This window comes from Hylobates moloch, unplaced genomic scaffold (genome assembly GCF_009828535.3).
Source record: "Hylobates moloch isolate HMO894 unplaced genomic scaffold, HMol_V3 SCAFFOLD_15, whole genome shotgun sequence".
In the NCBI taxonomy this organism is placed as follows: Eukaryota; Metazoa; Chordata; class Mammalia; order Primates; family Hylobatidae; genus Hylobates; species Hylobates moloch.
The window spans coordinates 43,820,123-43,837,634 of record NW_026652290.1 but is presented as its reverse complement, the minus strand read 5'-3'; the positions used below and the strand labels follow the sequence as shown (position 1 = coordinate 43,837,634).

The window sequence follows — 17,512 nt, the reverse complement described above, 5'->3', positions numbered from 1 at the left end:
CTGGTCTCTAAATCCTAACCTCTGGTGATCTGCCTGCCTCGGCCTCCCAAAGTGCTGGGATTACAGGCGTGGGCCACCGCACCCAGCCAATTACAAGTATCTTTATAGGACATCTTTATTTTTTGCAGAAAATAAAGTAGTAGCAGAGTACTTGGCCTTCAGTAGTTATTTCTTTAGCCCATTAGTAATGAATTAAGAGGTTTTGCTAGCAAGAATGAAGGAAAGGATTAAGAGAAGCTCTACTATTTTCTGAAAGGTGATAAAACATATACAAAGATAAATTCCTTTTTAAAAAGACTTTCAAAGAAATCTTTAGAACCTGCAAACCCTCCCACAAAGAAAATGTAAACACTGAAAGGTGGGAGGCAATTTTACTTTATATTTCTAGTATCACCACAGCATTTCATTCAAACAAATATTGCCATGAAGTTAGGGAAATTCCTGCTGCATTCACTTGTTATTTATTTATTTTTTTTTCAGTAATCAAGTTGAAGAAACGCTTCCACTACTTAAAAAGGTACCTGCAAATTACTTTCATATTTGTTCAGCTATCCTAATGGGATTTTCACTTAGTAAATCTGCTACTCAGGTATCTGCTATGCATATGGATTCAAAAGTGGATGATCACTTAATACGAGGGACTGAAAAAAGCAGGCTGGAACCAGTGACTCAGTTATTTCAAAACACCAAGAAAATAAGATTAGAAGACACAAATCAAGAAAACTTTACAAGGATTGAAGGGACTGGCACAGGATCTCTTTCTGAGAAAGTCTTGGGTTCAGTGGTATATGTCAAAGAAAGTGATGGACTAGAAATGACAGATGTGGAATGAAGAAATTTGTACGTATTACCAAAGAAACCAGAAAATGCCTTTGACTAACAGGGGGTGTTGAAAGAGAACTTAACCTTATTAGGAAACCCTGACAAAATGACGGAAGACTATTGCTTTATTTTGCACTTTTTGTGAATCATCTTACACTGCATTTTTTTATGATGCTTATTCAAAAGCCAGTTGCTTTAGGGTGAAAAAGCCTTCCAAAATTCAAAGCAGATTTCTCTAGTATTATATCCTTCTTAAAAACCAGAGTTTTTAAGTAACAGTATTTGAATGGCACCAAAACATTTTCATTTTAATGTATTTCTTTAATGTGGTTGAAAAAAGTGTCCAAGCAGCCGGGCGTGGTGGCTCACACCTGTAATCCCAGCACTTTGGGAGGCCAAGGCGCGTCGATCACCTGAGGTAAGGAGTTCGTGACCGGCCTGGCCAATATGGTGAAACCCCATCTCTACTAAAAATGTAAAAAATTAGCCAAGCGTGGTGGTGGGCACCTGTAATCCCAGCTACTTGGGAGGCTGAGGCAGGGGAATCGCTTGAACCCTGGAGGCAGAGGCTGCAGTAAGCTGAGATCATGCCATTGTACTCCAGCCTGGGCAACAAGAGCAAAACTCCGTCTCAAAAAAAAAAAAAAAAAAAATGTCCAAGCAATGTGACATCAGTATTTCACACTATTTCTGGTGTACCAGTTTTGTATGTTACATTTCCATTTTGGGATTTTGCTTTAGGATACTTTACTTTCTTATATTTTGCATTTTTGTTCTGTAAAAGATCACTGCCGATAAACTGCAAAAGACCAATAAATTGCATATCTTCAGAAGGATTTCACGTTTTAAATCATGCCTTTAAAACTGCTTTTTCCCCCCACATAGAATCCATTTTAGAGTTAGAAAAGTGTTCTTTCCAAGTGTTAATAGTTTGTCTTGCAGATGGTACCATTTTATGTCACCAATATTCAATATGAGAAAAACAACCTGGTGTTTAAAAACCTTGTTTTGTATATCAGTTATGAAAATATCTGGTAGTTGGAAATCTCTTTAATATTCATTTTAAAAGAGGAAAGGGCATCTTTTCCGGGGTGGAGTGGGGAAGCTATAGTTTATTAATCAGAAAAATACTAAACAAATGTGTTTGTAGGGAATACTGAGAGTGAAAACCAATTGTTGAGTGGGACATAAGCCAAAAAGACAATGCTTTTTATTATTTACAGAACATAATTCTTTAGAAGAGAAAAAAATAAATACATAAATCATTCATTTGTTCACCTAGCCTGGCACTGTGCTTGGTGCTGGAGATACAGTAGTGAATAAAATAGCCAGTGCCTTGTAGAGTTTTGTGCCTGTCTACTAGGAAAGACAGGACATTATACAGTAATTATATAAGATGCAAATTGTGATATGCCATGAAGAAACGTATAGCATTCAGAGAGACATAACACAAGACATACCACATAAAGCTGATTTTTTTTTTAAGATGGTCTCACTCTGTTGCCCAGGCTGGAGTGCAGTGGAGCGATCATAGCTCGCTGCGGTGTCGAATTCCTGTTCTTAAGCGATCTGCCTGCCTCAGCCTCCTAGTAGCTAGGATTACAGGCATGTGCCACCATACCCAGCATGTTTTTGTATTTTTTTAGAGACAGAGTCTCACAATGTTACCCAGACTAGTCTCAAACTCCTGGCCTCAGGTGATCCTCCCACTGGGCTATAAACTTGATTTTAACTGTGGGAAATGAGAAAGCGTATCTCAGGACATTTTTGAAAGCAAGTTTATTAAGAAAGTAAACAACAGAATGGCTACTCCATAGACAGAGCAGCCTCTGAGGACATTTATAGCTTTTGCAGTGACATGGTTGTCTAAGTGAATGATGGTGATGGTCATAAAAGTGGAGAGAAGGGGATAGAGTCCAGGTGAAGTTTGACAGGATGGTTTGGAAGTGGAAAGTGAGGAAGAAGAAAGGCCTTCTGGCAAAAAAGGCTAGATGCATGCAGGATCCCTGGGGAAAAAGAGTGAGTTCAGGAGCATGGTTTTTAGACTTACCAGGTTTACAAGGCAGTTGTATCTATGGAACTAAAAAATATAAATGTTGAAGTTGTATACAGAAATGGTACTTAAAGCCATAGAATGAATGAAATTGCTTAAGGAGAATGTAGTGTGAGATAAAGATCTGAGGAACTCCAACATTTAGGGCTGACTAGAGCAGGGTAGCTGGCAAAGGGGACTGTGGAGTTGGCAGTGAGGCTGGAGGAAAACCTGGCAAAAGGGACTGAGGAGTTGACAGGGTAATGTCAAAGTTGTCCACAGGAATCTCCAGGTTGAGGTAGTCAAATGAACAGTTAGATGAAGACTGAAAAGTCCACTGGATCTAGCAATATGAATGTCACCTGTGACCTTAGCAAAAGCACTTTTGCTGGAATAATGGGGAAAAAGCCATTTTAGAGTACGTTGAAACAGTGAATGGGAAGTGACAAAGTAGATACTGGATGTATAGCAGTTTTTTCAAGAAGCTTGGCTCAGAAGGGTAGCAGACAGGATGACAAGTGGAAAGAGAAGTGAGGTCACTGGAGGATTGTTAAAGAGTACAGCATGTTTGAGTGTCACTTGAACGGTTCCAGTGGAGAAGCTGAAGAAGTAGGTAAAGGTAAGAATAACCAAGGAACAGAAGTCCTGGAGCAGGGAGGAGGGAACGGGATTCTTTAAAACCTCTTCATCAAGAAACTAGGGGGGAAAAAACCCCAAAACTGTACCATCTCAGATGGTACAGAGAAAGGGAATTTAGAAGGAAGTAATATAAGCAAACAGCAACAATATTCTGTGACTGTTTTTAATAGTAACTAGGAAAATTCCTAGTGCAGTTAACTCTGAACAAAATTCATTCCCACCTGCATACTACAAGATAGACTTACTCAGAGTGACCTTGGTAAAAGGTGTGATCATAAAGAAAGGAGGTGTCATTATGTCTTCATTGTAGCTTTATATGAAGCCCTGGTCATTTACCGTATCAGCATCAGCAAACTGATTCTTACTCCAAGAGGCAAGTCTCAGTGGTTTCTATTTTAACTGAAGGAGAGATTAATTTCTGTGCAAGATTGAAAAAGGTGACCACAAATTCTTTGGGCTTCTCTCATCAAGAGGTGAAGTCCATTACCCCACCCCTTAACTCTGGGCCGGCTTTGTTGTTGTTTTGGCCAATAGAATATGGCTGAGGCACTGCTTCCAAGATTAGGCCTGAATTGTAGATGCCCTACCAGCCAGGCAGCACCTGCCAGAGCATGAATAAGGCTATCTTGGACCGCCCAGCGTAGCCAACCCGTGCTGAATGAAGCCACATGAATATGCCCAGGAGAAACTAGCAGAGGAATCACCCACCTTGCCCACCTTACAGATATAAACCACTGTTTGAGGCAGTTTGTTATGCAGCAAAACTTAGCCGAAACTATTAGCTTGCTACCTTGACTGCTGGTGTAATTTCCCATCTCATGGAGCCACAGTTTTCTTGCCAACTGCAATGAGTTGGCAAATGGGAATGATCACTAGCCTCAGTGTGTTTTCTGATCCACTCCATCCTGTATTATCATCTGCGAATACCGTTTTTCCTTTAAATGCAATGCGTCTTTCAAAACTGACTTGAATTTCTCACCTTTCGAGTTACCTGCCATTTGGACTCACTTATTTGGAGGAGATATGTAAAGACTCAGCGTAATGCCTGTATGCTCAGTAAAAAGTATTTGCTGGTACTCCTTCCTGTCCGTCATGTGATCTGACCGCTCTGGGCTTCTGGGGGCTCCCCCTAAACTCGCTCCACGAAATGCCCCCTCCAACCTGGCACACCCGCTCTCCTACCTTCGCCCTGGGGTGGCCGTTATCTCTGTGCTGTCACGCGGGGAAGTCCCATCTGAACCGGGGCCTTATGACCTTCGGTACTTTTATTCGAACCTAGCCTGCGTCTCTGCCTCGAATCTGGTTCCCGCCCTGAAGGACCCTTACTTAGCACCCCTGCGGGCTGCCAGGACCCCACGGCCCCGCAGGCGGAGAGGCTAGGCGCGATTCCTGCGCGCCCCTCCTTCTCTGGTGCTTCAGGGGGCCGGCCCTCAGGGGGCGGGGCAGCGTCGAGCGCAAGGCCTGCCGGTTGCTCGGGGTCGTACGACGCACTTTTCCACCTCGAGCCCTCGCGAGGCCGTGGGTACGACAGGAAGCCGCAGGTGGGTGAAGCGGAAGCGCTTCTAATCGGGATGTTGCGGGCCGTAGCGCGTGGGCGGCCGTGGGGCCCTGGGCTCGCGCGGGGTCTCTGGCTGTGGGCCAGGTACCTGCGGGTCGCCTCCACCGGTGCTGAAGGCTCCTGTGTGCACACTTTCCCCTCAGCACTTGGGACGCCCTAATTTCACTGTTAGGAACGGTTCATCCCGAACATAGGAGGGAGGGTAAGTATCGTAAAACATGTTGGACGCTAGCTGTGTGCACGCCCCCTGGGAGCCAAAAGGGCGAAGTAAAACATGCACACGACCGTAATGAGATTCTGAGTAAGTTGTATATTATTAGAGAGGAGGCAAAATAATAGGGTCTTGGCAAGTTCTTATGAAGAAGCTGCGCCTGCCTAGAAAGATAGATGGGATTGTGCTGTTTGCGCTTTCAGTTCAGTGATGGGGAGGCGTGTTTGGCAGTGCAGAGGTAGCGAAGTGTCCCAAGAACATGGAAGGTAAGGAAGTCTTCCGAGGAAAGACTTTATAAAATTAGTCATTAGCGGATGAGAGTAGAAAGACTCAAAGTGATTTTGAAGGAACAAAATTTAACCAGACCTTCAAAGGCTTGACACTGTCCCAACGACTGTGAAATATCCTGAAATACCGCGCATTACTCAGTCGGGGTCTGATCCGCTACTGGAGCTTAGAATAAAACAAGAGGGGCGCACCTGTGCCAGATGAATCCACGCCTTCTCTAGGGGAGAGAGGGTATCCCGGCTTAAGAGCAGGGGCTCTCCTGAGTTAAGCAAGTGTCTTCCCCGGAGCCCATTCCGTCAGACAGTCATATCATGTAATTCAGTCCTTTTGTTCTGATTATGTATTCACCAAGCAAACTTAAGAGTTGGCTTGTCAGTAGTGCTACAGTGAATAATTGCACAGGCTCATCTGAATATCTGATTGATGGTCTATAGTTCTCTTTGTAAATCAATAAGCTGGCAGGGATTTTTGGACATACCTTTGTTTTCACTTTTTCTCTGTGTGATTTTTTTCTCATCTTTCGGGGTTCAATTGAAATGTCACATCCTCACTGAGGTCTGTTTATTGGTTTATGTATTCAGGTGCTGGTAGAACAGCTTCTTGCATCTTTTCTCACATGACGCCTTTTTAATGAGGCTTAGCCTAACAACCCTATTTAGAATTGCAATGTAAGTTTTCTCACATACACATTTACAATCCTCCCTTTATCAGCTCTACATTTTTTTTTTAAATAGACCGAATCTCGCTCTGTTGCCCATCCTTGAGTGCAGTGGCGCCGTCTCGGCCCACTGAAACCTCCACCTCCCAGGTTCAAGCAATTCTCCTGCCTCAGCCTCCCAAGTAGCTGAGATTACAGGCGTCCGCCACCATGCCCAGGTAATTTTTGTATTTTTGGTAAAGACGGGGTTTCACCATGTTGGCCAGGCTGGTCTCAAACTCCTGACCTCAGGTGATCTGTCCACCACGGCCTCCCAAAGTGCTGGGATTACAGGTGTGAGCCACCTCGCCGGCCATCTACTTTTTTTAATAGCCCTCCTTATCACCTTTATTCATTTGACTCACTGATGAATCCCAAGTACTAAGAACAATGTCTGTCATGTAATTGATGAGAACTTTGTTGAATTAATACCTTTGTTGTGTTTTATTCACACTGTATATACAATACCTGGATGAATAGAGGTATTTTGAGCACTATTAGAATACATTCATTGGCTCAATACATTAATTGGGTCAATTCTGGAACCCTAACAAGATCACATTTTTGACCAAAGTCAGTATCTTGGACTATAGTTAATTTATCAAGGTAAATGCCACTTTGATGTGTCTTGGTTAGGAATCCTTGTTCACTTGAGGGAATACATGGTATATGATAGGAACAGTAAGCACAGAATAGAGATGGGAAAGGGAGAACCCTGTCATAACAGTTAACATTTCATATTTGCCAAACATGAATGGCTTATGCATATTAACAGATTTAATTCTCTCAACCATTTTATGACGTCTGAAGCCATTGAAGCAGCTAGAGGTTAAAACACTTCCCTAAAGTCATTAGTTAGTAAGTGGCAGAGCCAGGATTAAAAATTTAAGTCCTTAACTACTTTGCCATCCTGCCACACTCTGCACATGCAGACAAGAGTAAGAGCCTTAATCTTAGGAAAAGATATTTCACAAGATCTTTGACAATCTCCATATCCACGGACACCATCCAGCTTATTAGTGTCCACCACTCCTATTTATTTCTTTCTCCTTTAAGGCTGCCCCCTAACTGAACTCTGGATCCCAATACCATCACTTTCTCAAGGACCTCCTTTCTCCAGTGTTGCCCTCTCTTGACTTCCCTACCAGCATCTAAACATGCTCAGATCTGTTGCATCTTAAATCCTCTCCTAACTCCACATTCCTTTCTACCTACTGCCCTAGCTTTTCCACTTCACAACTAGAATACCCTCATTGTATCTACCTTGGGCCTCCTATTTACTCAGTACATCTGATTCTTACCAGATAACCTTCTTGATACTGTTTAATAGATCCTTTTCAACCCTCATCTTATTTGCCCAATCTTTGGCATTTGGCACTGTTAACCATCTTGTCTCCTTGAAGCTTCCATAATAGCATATTTAAAATTTTTCTGCCTTCTATCCTCAGCTTCCTTTGGGAGCTCTCCCTCCTTCTGTATGTCCGTTAAATGTTGCTGCTCTTCAGGCTTATGTCAAAGGCCCTTAAATCTTCTCACTGAACCACCTTCCTATGGCCTCAGTTACCATCCTTTGAGCTCTGTGCCGTTGGCCGCTAGTTCAACACAGTCAAAATGAACCAATTATCTTAACCCCATACTTCCTCTTCCTATAAAATCTGTCCTAGGAAATTTCACCTCTTTGCCATGCCAGAAATCAGGGCATAATATTAATAAAATAGTTAACACATATTGTGTACTTTGTTCAATGCCAGGCACTCTTCTAACCACTTTATATGTATTAGCTCATCAGACTCAGCCTGATAATATGAGATGAGTCCTGTCATTATCCACATATTAGATAACAAATTCGAGGCATAGAAAAGTAATCTGCCTTAGGTCATTCAACTGATAAAGGATAGAGTTGGGATTTGAATGAGGGCAGTCTGGTTTGAGCTTGTAATCATTATATCATAAAGGACATGATGCTTGACTTCTCTTTCTGTCACCCTAATTCAACCTATTACCAAGTATTGTACATTCTCCATGCTTAAATCTCTAGGCGGTGTCTCTGAAGTATAAATCCAAAGCCCTCATGCCTGTAATCCCAGCGCTTTGGGAGGGAGGCCAAGGCAGGAGGACTGCTTGAGCCCAGGAGTTTGAGACCAGCCTGGACAACAAAGTGAGACTTCATCTCTACAAAAAAAAAAAAAATAGCCAGGCGTGGTGGCACATGCTGGCTAAGAGGGGAGGACTGCTTGAGCCCAGGAGGTCGGGGCTGCAGTGAGCATTGATCACACCACTGCACTCCAGCTTGGGCAATAAAGTTCAAGCATTTCACTTCGATTTAAGGCTCTTTATAATCTAATGTCTACTTCTCTTGCCTTCTTATTAACTCCCCATTCTTGTATTCCTAAGAACCAGCCAGCAGAATTAAATTATTTGCATGGGTCCTATCTCCTTTTCCACTAAGCTGTTGCACATTGTTAGACTTCTTTTCTTTATCCCTTTTATGTCTCAGCTTCAATGTCACATCCACTAATTAGAGCATTAGATGGCCTTCTACTGTACTTAACACCTATCACAGCATTTAGGACACTGTATTTTAATTATTGCCTTACTTGTTTTTTAGTATCTCCCACTAGATTGTGGAGGTACTTGTTTCTTGAAGGCAAGGACAGGTTCACCTTTTTTTTTTTTTTTTTTTTTTTAAACGGAGTCTTGCTCTGTCGCCCAGGCTGGAGTGCAGTGGCACGATCTCGGCTCACTGCAAGCTCCGCCTCCTGGGTTCACACCATTCTCCTGCCTCAGTCTCCAGAGTCGCTGGGACTACAGGCACCCGCCACCATGCCCGGCTAATTTTTTGTGTTTTTAGTAGAGATGGGGTTTCACCGTGTTAGCCAGGATGGTCTCGATATCCTGACCTCGTGATCCGCCTGCCTTGGCCTCCCAAAATGCTGGGATTATAGGCATGAGCCACTGCACCCGGCTAGTTCACCTTCTTAATGTCACTCATATCCATCCCCTTCTCTCTCTCTGTCTCTCTCCTACCGTACTTTAGGCCCTCATTATCTCTAGCGTGGACAACTGCCTTAGTCCATTAACTGTTCTCCCTGTCCCTAGTCCATCCTTTATTTAATCCATACTCAACACTGCAGAGGCAGATTTGTATAATGGCTGAGTTAACACTTCCTGCTTAAAACTTCAGTGGATCTTAGCTGCCTTTTAAAAAGTCCAAATATTTTGGTTCATTACATGAATTTATCTCCTCCCATTTTCTATCTCCTTATTACCTTGTACCTAGTAGGCACTCCATAAATATTTGTTGAATGAATATGGTACTGAATCGAAGTCAGTCAAGCAGAACCAAGAACAAAGAGGTTAACCAAAGTAATGCAGTCTCGGTTGCAAGGCTTCCTAGGACAGTATAGCCATAGGCTTCAGTGGAACTGGAAGACTAGTAGTGTAACTCTTTCTCTTAGGAGGGAATCCCCAAAACATACCTTACTATTAGATGACTCTTTGTCTTTGCATATGCCTGGAATATGCTCCTCGACCTGGCAAACTATCAGATTTGGTGACTCAGTTCAAGTATTCTTTCCTCTGTTAAACCTCTCCACACCTTTCTAGACAGAATGTAAACTGATTCAACTTTTTGTAGGTTAGTTTATAAACTATAACAAGAGTGATGAAAATATGAAGACTCTCTTTAATCTAGAAATGTACTTCTAAGATATTACTTAACTAAATAATTTGGGGCCAGGTGCAGTGGCCCACGCCGATAATCCCAGCACTTTGGGAGGCTGAGGTAGGAGGATCACTCAAGCCCAGGAGTTCAAGATCAACCTAGGCAATATAGGGAGACCCCCATCTCTACAAAAAATTTAAATATTAGCCAGACATGGTGGCGCATACCTGTAGTCCCAGCTGCTTCAGAGGCTGAGGTGTGGAGATTGCTTGAGCCCGGGAGGTCGAGGCTGCAGTGAGACAGTTACAGAGTGACACCCTGTCTTAAAAAAAAAAAAAGCCTAGCTACCTAGTTATGAACTTTATTTCTTTATTTAGAACCAAACTCTTAACCTCAAGTTATACACTTTAATAATCCATTCGATTCCCAGTTCTTCAACCTGAAGGAAAATTATATTCTAAGAAATAGAATTGGAATAGAATGACTTAAGACCATAAGTAATCAAAATACTTCATTTTCATAGCTAGTATTTTCAACCTTTTGCCGCCTAATATTTCATTAGCAATGTAAAAAAAAAAACATGAATAATTTGGAAAGCATCCAAACATAATGAATTTATTCTTAGCCTTTGTATATAAATCTGCATACTCCCAGTTGCCTCTCTCTCTGACCTCAAGGGTTCATCCTAAGTTAATATTGATCTAAATAGAAGTTAGGCTGCTAGTAAATCATATATCCCAAAGTCAAATAGGAATTATTTTTAAAGTGTCATAAAGACATAATGAAAGCTTTCCACAGAAATGTTCATGCACACATTGTTGATAACCAGAAAAACTAGAAGCCACCTGAAATTACAGACTAAGAGACTGAGTAAACTTGTTAACAATGAAATATTAAACAGTCATTAAAGCTGATGCAAAATAGATTTAACGGGCCGGCGCGGTGGCTCACGCCTGTAATCCCAGCACTTTGGGAGGCTGAGGCAGGCAGATCACCTGAGGTCAGGAGTTCAAGACCAGCATGGCCAACATGGTGAAACCGCATCTCTACTAAAAATACAAAATTTAGCCAGGCATGGTGGCAGGTGCCTGTTATCCCAGCTGAGGCAGGAGAATCGCCTGAACCTGGGAGGCGGAGGTTGCAGTGAGCCAAGATCATGCCACAGCATTCCAGCCTGGGTGACAGGGTGACACTCCATCAAAAAAAAAAAAAAAATATATATATATATATATATATGATTGAATGTTGAATGAAATAATAGTATGTTTACACTTTGGGGGAGGGAAATGTGTGTGCGTATACATGCTTAGAAATAAAATGGGTTTACACCAAAATGTTAATTGTGATTAGGACTATCAATGCTTTTATTTTCTTCTTCTTGCTTATATGTATTTTCTCATTTTTCTTGATGAACCTTTGTTACTTGTGAATTCAACATAATTTGGCTCTAAGATATATTATAGGTAATGTGGCTGAGTGTGGTGGCTCATGCCTGTAATCCCAGCACTTGGGAGGCCAAGGCGGGAGGATCACTTAAGCCCAGGAGTTTGAGACCAGCCTGGGCAACATGGTGAAATCCTGTCTGTAAGAGAAAAAAATAAAAAGATATATTACATAATGTATTTGCAGCAGACTTACTGTTTGAAAACTGTGAAATTATTTCAACTGAAATTATTTGAAATTTGTCTTCATTTATTTCTTTTGAATACTCAGTTATAGCATTGTTAAAGACTAATTGTAAAGCTAAAAGCCAAAAGCAGCCGGCCGCGGTGGCTCACTCCTGTAATCCCAGCACTTTGGGAGGCTGAGGCGGGCGGATCACGAGGTCAGGAGATCAAGACCATGGTGAAACCCCGTCTCTACTAAAAATACAAAAAATTAGCTGGGCGCAGTGGCGGGCGCCTGTAGTTCCAGCTACTCGGGAGGCTGAGGTGGGAGAATGGCGTGAACCCAGGAGGCGGAGCTTGCAGTGAGCCGAGATTGCGCCACTGCACTCCAGCCTGGGCGGCAGAGCGAGACTCCGTCTCAAAAAATAAATAAATAAATAAATAAAAGCCAAAAGCAACTGCACTGGATACTTAGAGGTAAGTTTGGATTAAATAACCGATAATTGATAGTTAGAAAATAGAATGTAATGTTCCTTTTTTTGATGAATTAATTTGTTTGTCTTCCATTTTTAAAAGCATGCTGATCCCATTTTCAGTGAAGAATTGCTTCCAGTTACTTTGTAACTGCCAGGTCCCAGCAGCTGGTTTTAAAAAAACAGTAAAAAATGGGCTCATTTTACAGTCAATTTCCAATGATGTCTATCAAAATCTGGCTGTGGAAGACTGGATCCATGACCATATGAATCTAGAAGGCAAACCAATTCTTTTCTTTTGGCGGAATTCTCCCTCTATTGTAATTGGTAGGCATCAAAATCCTTGGCAGGAATGTAACCTGAATCTAATGAGAGAAGAAGGTATAAAACTGGCTCGGAGAAGAAGCGGAGGAGGAACAGTCTACCATGATATGGGTAATATCAATTTTACTTTCTTTACAACCAAAAAAAAGTATGATAGAATGGAAAATCTGAAATTAATTGTAAGAGCTCTGAATGCTGTCCAACCCCAGCTGGATGTGCAGGCTACCAAAAGATTTGACCTTCTACTTGATGGACAGTTTAAAATCTCAGGAACAGCTTCTAAGATCGGCCGGACTACTGCCTATCACCATTGCACTTTATTATGTAGTACTGATGGGGCGTTCTTGTCTTCTTTGCTAAAGAGCCCTTACCAAGGGATCAGGAGCAATGCCACTGCTAGCATACCTTCCTTAGTGAAAAATCTTTTGGAAAAGGATCCCACTCTGACCTGTGAAGTACTAATGAATGCTGTCGCTACAGAGTATGCTGCTTATCATCAAATTGATAATCACATTCACCTAATAAACCCAATGGATGAGACACTGTTTCCTGGAATAAATAGCAAAGCCAAAGAACTGCAAACTTGGGAGTGGATATATGGCAAAACTCCAAAGTTTAGTATAAATACTTCCTTTCATGTGTTATATGAACAGTCACACTTGGAAATTAAAGTATTCATAGACATAAAGAATGGAAGAATTGAAACTTGTAATATTGAAGCACCTGATCATTGGTTGCCACTGGAAATACGTGACAAATTAAATTCAAGTCTTATTGGCAGTAAGTTTTGCCCAACTGAAACTACCATGCTAACAAATATATTACTTAGAACATGTCCACAAGACCACAAACTACACAGTAAATGGAATATTCTCTGTGAAAAAATTAAGGGAATAATGTGATTCCAAGTAAATGTCTTAATACAGTTTCAATTAGAAAATAAAATCTCATACTTGCACATTGTATGTCAAAAAAACCTAGTCTCTTTTAGTAACTTCAGAAAAAAAAAAAACAACCTAGTCTCTTTCAGTAACTTCTCCCCATCTGAAATTATTTATCACCTATCCCTATCTGTGTATTTCTTCTGACCTCTAGGATCCTCTTTCTTCTCTTTCTTCCTTCATTGATTTTATTTTATTTATTTCATTTGTTTATTTTGAGACAGAGACTCACTCTGTCACCCAGGCTGGGGTGTGTGGTACGATCTTGGCCCACTGCAACCTTTACCTCCTGAGTTCAAGTGATTGTCATGCCTCAGTCTCCCAAGTAGTGGGACTGCAGGCTTGTGACACCATGCCCAGCTAATTTTTTCTATTTTTAGTAGAGACGGGGTTTCAGTGTGTTGGCCAGGCTGGTCTTGAACTCCTGGCCTCAAGTGATCCGCCGGCCTCAGCCTCCCAAAGTGCTGGGATTATAGGCGTGAGCCACCATGCGCTGTCTGTTCATTGATTTTAATACCTGGCACATATTTATATTTCAGCTGCTGCTGCTTTTACTCTCTTGGGACTATGTTGGACACTCTGACCTCAGACTTAGTTCTCTGTTTTTCTTACCTCTCGGAGATATAACCCAGATTTCTTGCCATCTCTCCTCATATCTCAAACTCTAAAATTCTCCCTTTTAGTTATATTTTCTTATCTTTCTACTCTCCCACTAAAAATCAAGGCTGTTGCACTTTTCTGAGCTCTTAATGCTTCCCTAATCTCTCCTTGCACCATTTCCCTTCTATACCAGCCTGAAATTTACTCTGTGCTTTACTTTCTTACCAGTCTTCTCATTTGCTTCTCTCCTTTGACCTTCTACCATAGCCACTTTTTAATTTTAGTCTAAACAATTGATTTTCTACTCTTTTTGGCAGGTGATGCTGGGGGGAAAGATCATATAATCATTGACAATTAGCCCAATTTGATATTTATAATTTTCAACTTATGTGTCTTTCTGCTGGTGTCAGATTTAATTCATCTCTGGTTGAGTTCCCCTCATTCTTGAGGGGAATGTTTCCACTCTTCTCAAGCTCGGAATTCCACTACGCTTACCTTGTTACAAACCTTGATTCATAATTTGGTGAGGGTTGAGGCCTTCAGAAATGAGTCCCTCCAGCCCCCATGCCCCCCCCTCCCCTCCCTGTCTATTCTTTCAAGACAGGATCTTACCCTCGCCCAGGCTGGAGTGCAGTGGCATGCTCATAGGTCACTACAGCCTTGAACTCCTGGGCTCAAGTGATCTTCTTGCCTCAGGTTCTGGAGTAGCTGGAACTACAGGTGCTCAACACCATGCCCAGCTCCCTCTTTTTTATGGGTTATTTTATTTTAATATATCTCAGTAGTTAAAGGCCCCATCCTTTTTTTATTTTTAGGAAGAGCAGGCACGGACACAGGGTTTTGCCTACAATTGATTATCTCAGAGTGGGAGTGGGGTGAGTGATTTTATTTTTCAAGGTGTTCTTGGGACAAACATGATTGGCAGTTTAGCAGGTTTAATGGGCAGGTCCTTTTGTTATTTAAAAGCAATATTAAATACCAAGTAAACACAACTTTGAAGAGATTACTCATGAGCATATCGCACGTGTTGCCACCTGTGAAAATTTTTTGAGAAAGGTTAAAAATCCTGATATGATGTGCTTTGGTGCAGTAATACCATGTTTCTCTAGAGAGATATCATCAGGCAAAGGGTGTTAAGGGCTTCGAGTTCCAAATTGGAAATTTGGCCAAGTAACCCCTGAAACAGATGGACTCAAGGTATGTTTTGCAGTGGTTTCCCCAGAACTTTCTGAATGTTTGCATATGGGGATGAGAGAGGAGTCAAAATGGCATATATGTGTGTGTGTATATATATATATATATATATAGTCTTATTTTTTTGAGACAGAGTCTCATTCTGTCACCTAGGCTGGAGTACAGAGGTATGATCTCAGCTCACTGCAACCACTGCCTCGTGGGTTCAAGTGATCCTCTCGTCTCAGCCTCCCAAGTAGCTGGGACTACAGCCTTGCACCACCACACCTGGCTAATTTTTGTATTTTGAGTGCAGACAGGTTTCACTATTTTGGCCAGGCTGTTCTTGAACCCCTGACCTCAGGTGATCTGCCTGCCTTAGCCTCCCAGAGTCCTGAGATTACAGGTGTGAGCCACTGCACCTGGCCTCTACTCCTAGATTTCTTATTTGAGATTGGATGGATGGGAGTGTACATGGGGAGTAGGGGAGTGTATATCAAAACTTTGGTTGGGGTGTATTATATTTGAAATGTTTGTGTGTTTCTGAGATGTCATATAGGCAGTTGAATAAGAACTCCAAGGAGAAGTCTTGGCTTAATTTATAAATTTGAGGGCTGACTGCATATAAATAGTATTTTAAGTCATGAGAATGAATAATTTTGGACTTTTATAATTCATCTAAAGTTTACATTTTAAACTATTAAATATTCAGCATCTGAGTCCCCTTATATGTTTGGGGACTTCTCCACCTGGTAGGAGGTAGAGCCTACTTCCTTCTATGGAAACAAAAGTTTACTATACTCTTTCCTGGCCTTCCTTGAAGCACAGGCGTGGGCACATGACTTAAGCTGTGCCAATCAGATGCAACTGCTCCATACTTTGAATTAGACACTAGTGATGCAGAACATCTGGAATGATGAGAACCCTTCTCTGGAAGTAGCGACAGGGGCCTGAATTTCTGGGGTAATGAAGGCAGTGAGGCTGGCAGTGACAGTTTCCATGCCAGTGATGTCTGTGATGTAGGCTACTGCATCCAGCCCTTGCATCAGTGTCAGCAGGGGTGTCATCTGATTAGTTCGGGGTAGTGATTCTAGATGTGATTCTTCACTCCAAAACCTCTATGTCTCAGTCTATAGCTCAACTACCTACTATTCTTATAATAAACCCCTTTTTTGTTATATCAGGTAGGAGCAGTTTTTGTTGCTTTTTGCTAAGAACACTTACCGTGTAATCACTTAGGGAAAGAGTGTGAATTAAAAAAAAAAAAAAAAGAGGTTACTACCTAGTACCTAGCTTGGGAGAACTTCAGTATTTAAAATGTAAGAAGAATGGAGGAAAAAAGTATGTTTCATGGAAGTCGAGTTTCAAGAAGGGAGTAGCCAACTGGGTCAAATGCTTCTGAAAGGTCACATAATATGAGAGTTTAAAAGTGCCCATTGAATATGGTGGTATAGAGATCACTGTTGACCTTAGCAAAAACTATTTCAGTGGAGTAATTGGGGCAGTAGCCAGACTGAAGTGAGTTGAAGTGAATAGGTAGTGAGGAAATAAGAAGAAGAAAAAAAAAACCATACAGAGAACACTCTTTTAACAAGTTTTTCATGAAGAACAAAAAAATAGGGTGGCATCTGGCTTGAGATGTGTGTACTAATGGGAATGATGCAGTACAGCAGGAGAGATTGCTCTAAGGCCCAAGTCCTTGTGGAGGCTAAAGGAAGTCAGGTCAAGGTCACTGCCAAAAATCCGGCCATCATCCTTATATATTAGGAATACTGACTCTAATTTTATAAATTTGATCTCTCATTTTTTAAACTTAGTTTATGTTTCCTTTCACTCAAGTTTTGTATATTTACATGACCAAGTCTTTTGCTCTTAACAGTTTTGGGGCTTTCTGTTATACTCAGTTCATTAAGTGGGGTTCTAAAATATATCTATATAAATTTTTCATTAATTAGCTGTGTAATACATTTAGAATTATTTCTTTATACGTTGTCAACATCATTACAGAAAAATTTCTTTATGCGGAGTAAGACAGAGGCCTTAATGTTATTTTTTCCAACCATTTGTTGAGCTCTTTCTCCACTAACTTAAAATGTCACCTTTATTATATATTAAATACTCATTCATACACATTCAATTTCTCTCTTTCAAATGTGTTTCTGGACTCTTTTATTCTGTGCCACTGATTTATTTGCCCATGCCTATGCCCATACATTTTTAAGAAAATTATTGTAGCTGTGTCTTTATAGCTGGTCAAGCAAGTCTCCTGGTGTTAGTCTCTTTTGACATTTAATTTATAAATTAAGTTAGAACTGACATTAAGTCTTCCCATTCAGGAATACGATTTGTCTTTCTAGTTACCCTAATTTTCTTTTATATCCTTCCATAAAGCTTATAGTTGTTCATATAGTTCTTATACATTTCTTGATATATTTAAGCTGTACCTAGTAGGCTTCTGGTGCTCTAATTAGATCTGGGGATAG

General features: G+C 41.2%; 3 protein-coding genes across 7 annotated transcripts in view; all 3 read left to right on the top strand.

The window, feature by feature from the left end:
• Positions 1 to 481: 481 nt before the first annotated feature.
• The window catches only part of MRPL30 (mitochondrial ribosomal protein L30), a 64,101-nt gene continuing 47,070 nt past the window's right edge, over positions 482 to 17,512 (top strand). The window contains exon 1 of one of the 2 annotated variants that reach the window (XM_058428420.1): positions 482 to 517. The gene's annotated coding sequence lies outside the window, so the exon portion shown is untranslated. Of the gene's footprint in view, positions 518 to 5,109; positions 5,254 to 17,512 lie in introns of those variants that run through there. The other variant, XM_032178930.2, reaches the window with a different exon arrangement.
• CUNH2orf15 (chromosome unknown C2orf15 homolog) lies at positions 502 to 1,407 on the top strand. Its single transcript, XM_058428421.1, has one exon. It carries the CDS (start codon positions 557 to 559, stop codon positions 830 to 832), a length of 276 nt encoding a protein of 91 aa, XP_058284404.1. The 5' UTR covers positions 502 to 556; the 3' UTR covers positions 833 to 1,407.
• LIPT1 (lipoyltransferase 1) lies at positions 3,105 to 13,278 on the top strand. Of its 4 annotated transcripts, none has more exons than XM_058428416.1 (2): positions 3,105 to 3,930; positions 12,095 to 13,278. In XM_058428416.1, exon 2 carries the CDS (start codon positions 12,096 to 12,098, stop codon positions 13,215 to 13,217), a length of 1,122 nt encoding a protein of 373 aa, XP_058284399.1. In that variant the 5' UTR covers positions 3,105 to 3,930; position 12,095; the 3' UTR covers positions 13,218 to 13,278. The 4 variants fall into 4 exon arrangements, with proteins under 4 accessions (XP_058284399.1, XP_032034815.1, XP_032034813.1 ...); XM_032178924.2 differs by lacking the exon at positions 3,105 to 3,930 and adding an exon at positions 4,950 to 5,034; XM_032178922.2 differs by lacking the exon at positions 3,105 to 3,930 and adding an exon at positions 5,188 to 5,253.